Below are 12,358 nucleotides of genomic sequence, written 5' to 3'. Positions count from 1 at the left end.
GTCTGACCCTCAAAGGATGCTGGAGACTGAACAGGAAGTCTTTGGATTCTGGCAAGTTTAGGGGGAAGGGTTTGAGAACTGTCAGCCATTTCTTGATGTGCCTTACAGAGAATAAAATGGGTTCACCTCAATTTCTCTGGCTGTAGACATCTTTTAAACCTTTAAAGTACATCATACGAATGTGTGTTATAAGCCATCACACAGTTTTACTTAAACTGTGCTGTAGAGTTGGTGTACACTGTACAGGGTTTCACTCTACAAGAGACCCATGTGCCCCGCCTCACCATTGCTTTCCCAGTCAACTGATTTAACAACCTCACCCTTCGGGAATGTGACACTTTGCTCTGTGGAACGCAAGACCACCACAAACGTCACTGTTAGTATGAGGGAGATGCAAAGAAAGTTAGCTTGTCCTTTCCTTTCCTTGCAATCAATAAAAAGTATGTTGTACCTACCTCTCTGCCATGGTTTGTGGAGGACTGTGTGTTTGTCTGGACCTGGATCTATAATACCTGGAGAAGGTCAGCCGTTAGCATTCCCAAGATTGCGTAGGACCCCCAGAGGTAAAAGTCTGGTAACTAATATCTCTGGAAAGATACTATTTGCAGTAGATGATCTAGTTATGACATTTACTGGCAGGGACTCACAAGGAGTCATTATTTAACCACTAATCCGTTTAGTACCGCAAAAAAAAAAAAGAAGCTTAACAAAAGATAGTCAGTATGACTAATGTGAAAGACTTACAAGGGGACGCCATGTCCCCTTGCCCAAATGTATAGTTGATTACTTGAGATGTCAATCAGGGTTATTTATCACTAGAGCAAAGCTGACAAAGTTCAACCTCAGAGTTTTGAGGTGTGTTGTGGATTTGCAGGTTTCTCTAGAATGCTTGCTCTACATTCTATTTGTAGGCACCTTTGCAAGTGTGGGTGGGAGTGACAAAAAAGGATGTGGTGTAGGGTCTACATCGAGAAACAGCTCTACAAGACTGACCTAAGACCGGATGCTTTTCTCAGAACTCCAGCCGTAGTCAATTCCAGTAATTGCAGAACTGGTCGCAGATCTGCGCTGGTCCGTATGTCTGTGTAGGCGGGAGCGTCAGGCCTTCGCGCCCACTCCCAGCCTGTGTGCAGTATCTCACAGTCACCTGAGAGTCTGAAGCCCTGCAGACTGCAAGCAAACCAGGTCAGAGCTTTAAGCTGCACTTTTACAGTTGTCAGGCATCTCAAGCATTACTGTGACACCTATGCCAGTCGTTCCCAACCCTAGTCCTGGTGTACCCCCAACACTGCATACCCATTAAGGTCTTGGCGTCTTTACTAATACTGGGGGTACTCCAGGACAAGGGTTGAGAACCACTGACCCCCTCAAACAAACCCCCAATCCTTCTCCAAGAGGGACATTCCTGCAGAGTTTAGATTACAAAGGTGTCCAATCCTGCTACTGGAGGGCCACCTTCGAGCCGTGTTTAGCTCCAGCAACAATTAAACACACCTGAAGCATCTAGTCAAAGTCTTCAGAATGACTAGAACTTGTGGGCAGCTGCATTGAAGCAGATTAGAGCTAAACTGCAAAAATGAATACAGAAATGAACACTAGTCCCAACCACCTTATTTTGCAATGTGGAAGCTATTTTCTGTGAATGTGTTTATTAGCCGCTATAGGTACACAAAATAATTATGCGTGTTAAACCAATAAACCAGTGTGCATATGGTTACGATAATTAAAATTATTTTAAAAATGGCAGTTTGCAATATTAAGCAGCATGGCGGATGCTTTTTTTAGCGCAATTTTCCTACGGACAAAATTGCGATTGTTAACTCATGATTTCTGTTCTGTCTGTGCGCACCAATCTTGCACTTCTATCTCCTCCTCAACCAGACCACCTAGAGACTTCGGGTTTTCGGCATTATGTTAAGGAAGGTCTAATCTCGGGAACGCACACAAAAAAACAAACAAAAAAAAACAAACAAAAAAAAACACATAAAAAGATTTACTATCTCTTAGTGTTGTGATCCCATGACGTCAGAAAATTGCGCTAAAACACTCACTGAGTTTTTATTACTTGTTTCTACTAACATTACTCAAAAAAGCATATGACACTGGAGGCCTTGTACATTGCACAATGGCCATGCCCACTTTTACCTTAAAAATAAGGTGGACAATGGTGGCTTTTTTTCCATTGACATTGCTTGATCATTTTATTCCAATTTGGTATACTATTTCTTCAAAAACACTTTGGCGCCATTTGGGATATCTTGTTCCTAAAGTTGAAGATAGAGAAAAGTTTTGCTAGGGAAGAACTTCTAACCTAAAACTGTCCCTTCTTGAGACTTCAGAACCATAATTAGGACTATCCCGTAGAGGAAGTTTAAGAATAGAGGCTATACTCACACTTGAGATAGGAACAAAAGATGGCAACAAGGGAAACATTGTGAGACATAAATAGAACCTTGTGGTTCCTTAAACCATAAGTAATCTTAAAACATCAGACTTGCCACACTGATTTCCGACACTGTCAGTCTGTGAAAAGATGACATGTCTGCATTGGTTTTTCATTCTGTCTGTTCAACTATTCATAAGCAATTCATCACAAACATATAGTAAACATATGCAAGTTATGCAGTGCAAGTAACAATTTAGACAAACTAGTGAACCCAAAAAACAACTTTTCTTAGCAAAGGACGATTACTACTTTCTGCAAGTGTTCTCTGCCAATTCTGTGCATGTGCCACTGGGGCAAGCTGTAGCATGTTGCCACGCTAGACATCTGACGTTCATAAAGACGCATTTGGTTTAGTCTCGTAAAACTCCAGTCAGCACAAGCATATAGCTCTGGAGCGTCCGTGTACCCAAATTACCCTGTACTTAAGCAAATATAGGACTTTAACTCCACAACGTCCACCGTCTGTAGGATGTTTCTTCTTGCACCGTAGTCTAGCTGTATTTCTAACTCTGTTGTTGGCTTGTCAGTACCTGCTTATCAGTTTTTATGGATCTAGAAAATGCTTATGAAGGAAACTTGAGTAGGTTGAAAATTAGCATAACAGCTACGAGGCTTGAAGATGCAAACAAGAAACAAATGCAATATGGGTAAATAAAATAAAAAACAGTCACAAGAATTGGTGTCATTAGCTATGTTTCCATCTAAAGTTGTGAATTTAACATATTCCAATTGCATATCGCAAAAATTATTTGCAAATAAAGCACCGATTCCATCTAGTAAGCCGAAGACAACAAAATCATCACTTCCTGATAAACTGGTGCTAAATATCACTAAGAAAAATGGAAGTTGCTGCAGTAGGAGAAGCCACTGTATATAATTTCATAATACAAAATGACTCGCGCCTCAGAACACGCAGACGGAACGCAGTAATGTTATCTTGCTTTTGGAGGCGGATGGCTGTTGTTCGGGAATGCAGTCGTGTAAGACAGTTCTGGGAGGTAGCCTAATTATACTGAAGCACTTTAACGACATTTCAGAACAACCAAAACAGCATTTCAGATGCTGTGCAAAAGATAAGTCCACTGGTTGGTCCAATTATGCAGTCCCATCGCAAAATGTCTTTTTTTTTTTTATGCGCATCGAGGAACTTATTCTGTAAATGTGTTTCCAACATAGTTTATGAGCATAGTTTCTTTTCGGATTCAATTGAGCACATACATTCTTGGTGTTTCCATTTAGCGTTATTATGCAATATCACAAAATGCATATATAAATGTGGTTGGAAACGTCGCTATTGACTGAATAATAAAGAGGAAAATATTTGCTCCAGTCCCCTCTGCAAATAGCTTGGTTTAAACATTACATTGTTAAAAAAAAAAATTGCCTTAAATTTAAGTACAATCAACTTGGATTTTTAAGTAATTTCAACTTAAATGACTTTAAACTGACTTTAAAAGTGAATTGAGTCTTGTATAACATAAAACAAGTTATAAAACATTTCTAAACTTATTCTGATGAGTTAAAGTAATGTAAAAACATGTTGATCATATCATTTTTTACTATGTACTATACCGCCCCCTTTCTGTAGTGAACAGTACTGTACTCAAACAAATCTATAGCACACCAAATACAGCTTGAATTAGTTTTGTGAAGCGCAAAGAACATACGTGACGCAACGTGTTATTTCAAATAAATTTATTGTTAATTTCATCCACTGTACAAAGCAAGCAGTCTTGCAGGTTTCTGACTTCACTGGGGTGGGGAACAGACAAAGCCGGGAATTTTTTCACACCGACAGAATTTCCAACTGAGAAAAAAAACAAAAAAGAATACAAAATAGAAACTGATGAAGCATAAGTACATTCATATGCAGCATTTACTGAGTGTTGTCCCACATTTCTCATTTGCTAAAAAGTGAACATACCAACACACAAGTGGTTTACTCCAGCGCTTTGACGATTGCCTCGTTTGCCTCTATGCTGACCAGAACCTCTGCCCGGGCTGCCTCATCTGAAACGCCCATCAGTTCTGACTGGGCTTTCTCGAGGTTCGCTTTCGCCGCCTACAAAAAAAAGACATGGCACTCTTGACATTTGGTTCACATTCACTATAATCTTGACACTGAAGTATCAGGCGAAAACTCAATCCATAACAGCTGACATTATAAAAGGAGCCATCAACTGGAGCAAGTGTCGTATAGATCTGAGAACTTCAATGTCTTGAAGCAAGTGAGAAAACTCATCTTTGCCTTAAAAATCAATACTGCTGCTACTTGAGCCACATTCTAGACTAGCATGGCCGTATTCTCAACAGTGAGCAAATAAACGTGGCCTCTTTCCTGTGAAGGACATTTGTCACAGTGGCGATTACACATTGTAAAGGCCAAACATTGCTGGGAGTTAAAGGTCTCTCAGTGGGGATTTGACACATCTGCACCACTTCAACGGTGGCTGACCTTTCCTTCCTTATTAACCAGCGAGGCCCCCGAGCATAGCTATCTCTAGGAAGAATAAAAAATTGGCCTATTTATGTGGAATGAACCCAAAAGTCATTCTGAACATTCGACTAACAGACTGAAGAGCATTTTTAATGATGCTGTAGAGGGTAAACAGCATGATTTCTATAAAAGGGCGGCTTGATTTAGTTTTGAATGCTAAATTTAAATAATAATCCAATAAAAGATGTCTATGCAGTCCGACAAACAAATAATAAGGCGTTTCTGAAACAGTATGAACTTTCAAATACGGCACAACTACACAGATTCAACCTCATTAAACGCCTACAAGCCTACATTATAATCTGAACAGTCTTTGTTTATCGAAAATTACTAGTCCCTTTATTTCTTCAAATGGACCTTGTAACCCATTTTTCGTCCATAATGATGCATTTCTGAGTGAACTCTACCAAAAAAACACCACCCAGGAATGGGTTGGATCGTGAAAACTAGAGAATGGAGCTATGCATGATTGGGTTTTTCCATTATTCTTTGAGTTTCAGAGAACAGCATAGCAGGGACTCACTGCGAGGTCAAGGCTGTCCAAAGGAACGGCTTCCTCCGCCAGCAGCTGCACTGAAGAGTCAGCATTAACGGTGACTGATCCACTGCTCACTGCAAAACACAAAGCACGGAAGGTACACCATATTATTTGTTGACGTTTGAAGAGGCTCTCATTTCTAGGACAAGTCTGACCCCTTCTGGATGGATTTCTAAAATCATTTGCAATAAGTAGTCAGGCGTCTTTATGGTAGATTGCTTTCAAACATGCTTGCTTCAACACAGAATATCATGTTACAAGAAGTGTGCAAATGAGGACCACAAGTCATAGTCACTTCCATCTTCTCCTAGTTTCATTCTCCTTGCAAGTGTTTCTATAATTACCATGTATTATATTATGAATTTTATCAAATGTTTTTTAGTCTTCATATTACTCAATCATATTATGTGGGAGATTTTGGTGGCAAAATCAGGCCAGGTACTACTGATCAGACTGGATTTAAAATAAATTAGAGTTATGGAAGTAATAAATTGTGAAAATTAGGGAAATAAAGTCAAATCACTTTAATTTGATGCTTTTTAGAAAGTTTTAATAAATCAAAGTTTTATGAAGGTATATGCAAGACTTATATAAGACCTTTTTAAGACCAAGTAAGGGAAAATGTCAACATGCTCTCTAAAATTAAATGTCTAGGGAGAAACACAATAAGTTGTATTAGCAACAATTCAGAGTTTGGAAAATACAACTTCCAATAGATCTCCATTATGTCTTAATTAGTTTTGCAAAAAAATAAATTAAATTGGCTTGAATCGGTCTGCTCTGAATCATTAGTATATGGAAATATCCTTTCCTGTATCCTCTGAGATCACACGGCAGAAAAGTAATGTTCTTTCTCAGTATGTGTGTCTTGTTTTCCAGTGCTGGAGATACAAAATATAAGTATTGATTTCTGTGAAAGTGATCAAAATGAAGCGAGTTTATGATTGAAACTAAGAAAAATCAACTTAATTCAAAGGAAAGATTGACAGACATTTGTCTCATTGACAGGCATAAACTCAAGATATTTTAAAGACTTCATTTCAAATTTGCACATCAAGTAAATGTACATTTAATGCCATGATTTTATGAATTTTGGAATTTCTGCTCTGATTTAAGACTTTAAGGCCTTAATTTGTGTAAAGGTGAATTAAGACTTTTTAAGACCCGCAGAAACCCTGTTGGTTGTTTTATGCCATGTCACGGTTCAGAACACATGTGAGTCACGGATTAATTGCAGTTTAACCATCATCGAGTTAAAGGCCTGGTTTCACAGATGGCTTAGATTAAGCCAGGATTAGGTCTTAGTTCGATTAGGACAATTAAGTAGCTTTTATAAACGTGCCTTAGAAAAAAAAAAACATTGCTGGTGTGCATCTTGATACAAAACAATGACACTGACCTATTTTAAGATATGTCTGTACAGGTTGCGTTCAGTTAAAGGAACAAGCCGACTTTTTGGGACTTCAGCTTATTCACTGTATCCCCCAGAGTTAGTTAAGTCCATACATACCCTTACCCATACATACATACATAATGGCTCCAGCTAGCATACTGCTCCCAATAAGTAACAAAATAACGCCAGTGACTATACAAATCACAACATGTAAATAGGAAAATGTTGCCGTTATTTTGTCACTTATTGGGAGCAGTAGGCTAGCTGGAGCCATTTACCTCCAGTATTTGTGCTAAGCTAGGCTAGCGGTGGGTGCGTCAGACAGAGTTACGGCACGCACAGAGATGAGAAAGCTATGTATGGACTTATCTAACTCTGGGGGATATGGTGAATAAGCTTAAAGGGATAGTTCACTTTGAAATTAAATTTTGGTATGTTTTAGCTTACCTCAAGTGCATCCAAGATGTAGGTGTCTTTTTTCCGCAGTAGTTTCAATTTTGATATTTTTGCTCGCGCATAGATATATATACACACTAGAATAGATGCCGTCTTGCCTACGGCATTCGTTCCAATGAACTGCCGTAGCCAAGGTGACATCTAGTGTTTATATATATCTATGCACCAGTCTGCGCACACGTCACACAGCAGGATGCGCGCGCCCTCAGATCACTTGGACGTGGCTGTGTACAAGAGTTAAAAAACGATATAAATACTGTTCGTTTTCTCACACAAACCGCTCGTTTCGTGTCTTAGGCCATCAATGTGTACTTACGATGGGGAATTGTTTAATTTGGACGATGGGGAATTGTTTTAATTTGGACTTTGTGCATGCTCTTTGAGACCGTGACCATAGACCTGCATTAAATGACTGACAGACAAGAACGGTTTGACCTAAAAATATCAAAATTGAAACTACTGCGGAAAAAAAGACACCTACATCTTGGATGCCCTTGAGGTAAGCTAAAACATACCAAAATTTAATTTCAAAGTGAACTATCCCTTTAAGTCCCAAAAAGTCGACGTGTTCCTTTAAAACAGCTCAAACATGCATTTTAGTCTAAGTCTAGCCTTAAAGTGACAGCAGCCTAATAAACCTGCTGCTGAAAATCACTTTTGCAGCTTTAGCAAAGAAATTAGGGCTGCACAATATATCAAAACTATCGAAATAACTGGGGTCATGAACAAAAGACAGAGAAAATCACTCACTGCTCTTGGCTGAATAACTTTTGTAGCTTTAATAAGAATCAGTATACTATGTATATTTAATTCATAGGGTGAAAACTAAGCCATGTTTTATTTGTACATTTGATTATTCAGTTTCTGTTGTTAAAGGCCTACCTGAAACCCTAAACCCCGTGGTTTACACTGATGTAAAAATAACACTTACTTCTTATGCTACAGTAAAACACTGCTGTTCACTTTCAGAAGTTATAGGGATGTTTTCTTGTCACAAAAAGAATGTGAAACACGTATGTAGGTTATATCATTTTAAATATATTTTAAAGATAATTTAACACACTTTAAAGCTACACTGTGTTGGATTTTCTCCCATCTAGCGGTGAAATTGTTTATGACTACCAACTGAATATTAATTTCTAGCCCCTCCCATTCCGAGGGTGTTTTAACTCCTACGGTGGCCGTATTATTTCAAATCTGCCGGCAGTCGCGAGTAATCTCCCCCTCGCATTCGTCACGGTGCCACTGAGTGTAAAAACACGAAAGGCGAAGCTTGAATTTCCAGGTATGTCCCTCTTTGGCTAATGTATTTTCAAGATGGATGCGCAACATGGCTTCCGCCATTCGAGCAACTCACTTGTATGTACTCTAAATTGCAGATTCTACACTTACGAGAAAACTTGATTAGTTGGTTGAAGTGATTACACATTAATAAGAATATATAATTTTGAAAGAACAAAGTGTTTTTTGCTAAAAATCAACTTAAAATATTACACAGTGTAGCTTTAAGCATTATCGTATTACATATCGAATATCGCATTATTTAATGAGTTATGGCAAAATCGCATTTTTCTTCAATATCGTGCAGCCCTAAAAGAAATATATTTCATTTATAAAGTAAAGACTATACAGTTTTATTTTACATTTGATTATTCAATTTCTGTGCCTGTTAGACTTACCTGACAAACAAAGCACTGGTTATTTCATTTGCATCTTTGTTCTATTGTATTCATCCATGCTTGTAATGCGTTTATTATTTTCTATGCAGATGCACCAACAAAATCACACTTTTTTTTTGCATCACTAAATTCTTTTTTTACATAAATCACTATAAAGGTTTAATTAAAGTACTACACAAAGAGAGAATAATAATGCTGAAATCATCCTATGGAAAGTCAGTATCAGCACTATCAACTCAAAGCAATTCATCTCAGATCTAATTGGTTTAGAATTTTTTGAAATCCCTATGAAGAAAATAAATGGACGCCCACTATGGAGTTTTTATAATGGTTGTTGAAACAGCACTAGAGAATGACACAACTGAATGCAAAACGCAGCTACTGAAGCTAGAACTCACCGAAATACTTAACAGAGGAACCGTCGTCGTTGAAGACGGTGACTACGCCGGGCCGGAGGACCTGCAGTGTGGGGACGTGGGCTGGCAGGATACCAAAGGCGCCTGTCAGTGTTGGGACGTCAACCTGTTTTACGCTGGCTTCCTTGAAGAACACCTGCAAAAGGCACAACAAGCTTCAATGCACCAGATGAACAGTTTGCCAAGAAGCCAAATATCAGCAACCAAACAAATGGCAACATATAGGCCTAATTAGAAAGCTGAATTTTCAGCATCATTACTCCAGTCTTCAGTGTCACATGATCCTTCAGAAATCATTCTAATATGCTGATTTTATGCTCAAAAAACATTAATTATTATGTTCAATGTTGAAAACAGTTGTGTACAATTTGTTTTCAGAATTCTTTGATGAATAGAAAGTTCAAAAGAACTGCATTTATTTAAAATAGAAATGAATCATGGTCTTTGGAAAAATATATTCAAAATGTGGGGGCTGCAAAACAATGCCTAGTGGTGATTTCCTCAATATTTTTTGCCAGCAGAAAAACATATTGTATTCCCACTTAGGATTTAATTTGTGTTTTTATTTTATTTTTAATAAAATGTTAGTTATTTTTTATTACTGTGTTATGAACTGTGCATTATTTATATGTATTACTTACTTATGCATTTGATGTTGTTCTTAGCAAGCAAATGTACAGATCATAATATGATTTAATTTATTATTATATTACTATTTATCATTTTAATTGACAAAATATTCCTAAGATTCATTCATTCAAATACAGATGCGTATGACAAATGGCATTTTCTACAAATTAGGCCTACATTTTTATATGGTTAGTAAACAAATATGCCCTTCAATTCCACAAGCAAATATATTAAATACATTAAGTTAATATCCGTCACTTAATTATAACAGAAATTTCCTTGACTTTTAAAGATTAATTTTAAGGATTTTTTTTTCTACTGGGAATCAGTTTAAAATACCCTGATATTTCCAGATTTTTCATGAGTGTGAACAAAACATCTAATGTTGTCGAGACTGTGACAGTTACGTTGCCCTGCCACTATGACACCCATAAAACAATGTTAAGTGTGATTTAAAATTTGATAATTCATAATTTCATAAAGAAATTACATTTAAAGACATTTAATTGATCTTCCCTTTGAATCTGTCAAAAACAAAAGCAAAAAAACAAGTCAAGGTGATCGGTGGCAATGCTAGCAGTCTGCTAAAGTCATTCAAACGTGCGTCCATGTTTTGCAAGCCAGAATTTGTGTATATATATATCATTACAGCGTAAACATTGTATAGTGTTACATTAAATACATTCGCTACAGATGCAAAACAATAATCTGTACCACAATAGTTTTATATATTGACAAGTTTACCCACGTAAGTAGCACGCGCAACATGCACGCGCGCACACAAATCAAACTATAGCTACAATCAAGAGTATATCCACGATAAGCTGATGTAAATCATGACATATAAGACATATAATATATCTGAAGCAATCACAGCCGGTGCTTAGCGTGTTAGCAGAGCGTGTAAGTTAGGCCCGAGGCCGGAGCGTCAGTACCTCTGTCGGCGATGCGAAAGTGAAGGACATTTCAGCGGAGGAAGCCACTTCGGCATAACAGCGCGCGTGTCTCAACGCAGGCACCGCGCGACGAAGGAGAAACCTCGCTGCCATCATTTTTACCACGGAGAAGAGACCTGACCTTTACAGCACGACAATGTACAAGCCTCGGCTTCCCTGTCCACCACACAGCACAGGCAGTCAAGTCAGGGAGTGCGGCTGATAGGACAAGGGCACGGGAAACCTATCCCGTCAGGCTTTGCGCGAACTGTGGGGCTTATGGGAACTGTATTTTTTTTTTAAAGCAAATATGATCTGACATGGAGGTTATCTTTTATTCATGTAAGTATAGTGTGGTGTTTTGCAACGTAAAAATGCCGTTTTTGCATAGATTTGCTTGTTTTAGCCTTGTCCCAAATTTAGCTTAAAATATTTAAATCGATCGTACAAATCTAAATTATTGCACGTTCAAATCTATATTGAACAAGGAGGACAATAAACACAAATGTTTTCAACATTCATTGTGTCAAAACATTTTTTGGAAATCTTTAAAACCAGTATTATTATTATTATTAGTGATTTTAAAAATACAGATAAAAATAAAAATAAAATAAAAAGACAAATATATTTAAAGCTTTGTTAGTTTTTAAACTTAATATTGTAAAAAAAATAAATCTGAAAATATATTATTTTTCTCAAAACAATTTTCAGATGTGACGTACCGCTACGGACAAGCCCACTTATTAATCAAACAGAAAAAGCGTCGTGAAGAGAAAGCTCAAGATCAATTATGAGAGGATGTGTGAAGAAAACAAAGGAAAAAATAAGGTAGTTATCACTTGTGAGCAAAATATTTGTATTGTACGTCATTGTACGGCATTGCCAAGCCAGCTGTAATTATGAAAATTATGAAAATGTGTAGAGGAGACTGACATACAATGATTTAAAACATCATTAGCAAGACAAATGAATCGGCCATTTTATTGGGGGAAAAAATGGTTAAATGAGGTCGTTAATGAGTGACTTTGTGGTGCTTTATATTGTTAAATAATATATCGTTTCAAATTAAAAACGACATTGATGTGCATGTATGTTCACTGATGGTTTGACAAATAAACGAGTGTGAATGTCAAACAATTGGTTTGAAATACTACCTTTTCCATTTTTGCAGTATCGGGTTGTGTCTCATGTTTAACTGAAACCTTGCTCATAAACCCTGGCTTAAACAACTTTGAAAGCCATTGGGGCAAGTTGTCACAAACTATATCAGTGAGCTGTATCTTTGTCCCTGTGCAATAACTATCAAAATGTTGTACATTTATTTTGTCTTTAAAATATCAGTTTATATAAACTTACGAAGAAATATTC

General features: G+C 37.4%; 1 protein-coding gene across 1 annotated transcript; it reads right to left on the bottom strand.

The window, feature by feature from the left end:
- Window positions 1-4,126: 4,126 nt before the first annotated feature.
- atp5f1d (ATP synthase F1 subunit delta) lies at window positions 4,127-11,239 on the bottom strand. The gene is made up of 5 exons (XM_079890161.1): window positions 10,991-11,239; window positions 9,408-9,561; window positions 5,467-5,555; window positions 4,371-4,508; window positions 4,127-4,253 (listed from the first exon to the last, which is right to left on the bottom strand). The coding sequence occupies exons 1-4, from the start codon at window positions 11,105-11,107 to the stop codon at window positions 4,386-4,388; spliced, it is 483 nt and encodes a 160-aa protein (XP_079746287.1). The 5' UTR covers window positions 11,108-11,239; the 3' UTR covers window positions 4,127-4,253; window positions 4,371-4,385.
- Window positions 11,240-12,358: the final 1,119 nt, after the last annotated feature.

Source organism: Squalius cephalus (assembly GCF_949319135.1).
Source record: "Squalius cephalus genome assembly, chromosome: 13".
NCBI lineage: Eukaryota > Metazoa > Chordata > Actinopteri > Cypriniformes > Leuciscidae > Squalius > Squalius cephalus.
This window is presented reverse-complemented; position numbering and strand designations above follow the sequence as displayed.

Coding starts and splice junctions, on each gene's coding strand:
- atp5f1d (XM_079890161.1), bottom strand. CDS start 11,107: ATGATGGCAGCGAGGTTTCTCCTTCGTCGCGCGGTGCCTGCGTTGAGA. Junction 5,556..9,407: donor TTCCTCTGTTAAGTATTTCG/GTGAGTTCTAGC, acceptor TGTGTTTTGCAG/TGAGCAGTGGATCAGTCACC. Junction 4,509..5,466: donor TGGACAGCCTTGACCTCGCA/GTGAGTCCCTGC, acceptor TTTTTTTTGTAG/GCGGCGAAAGCGAACCTCGA.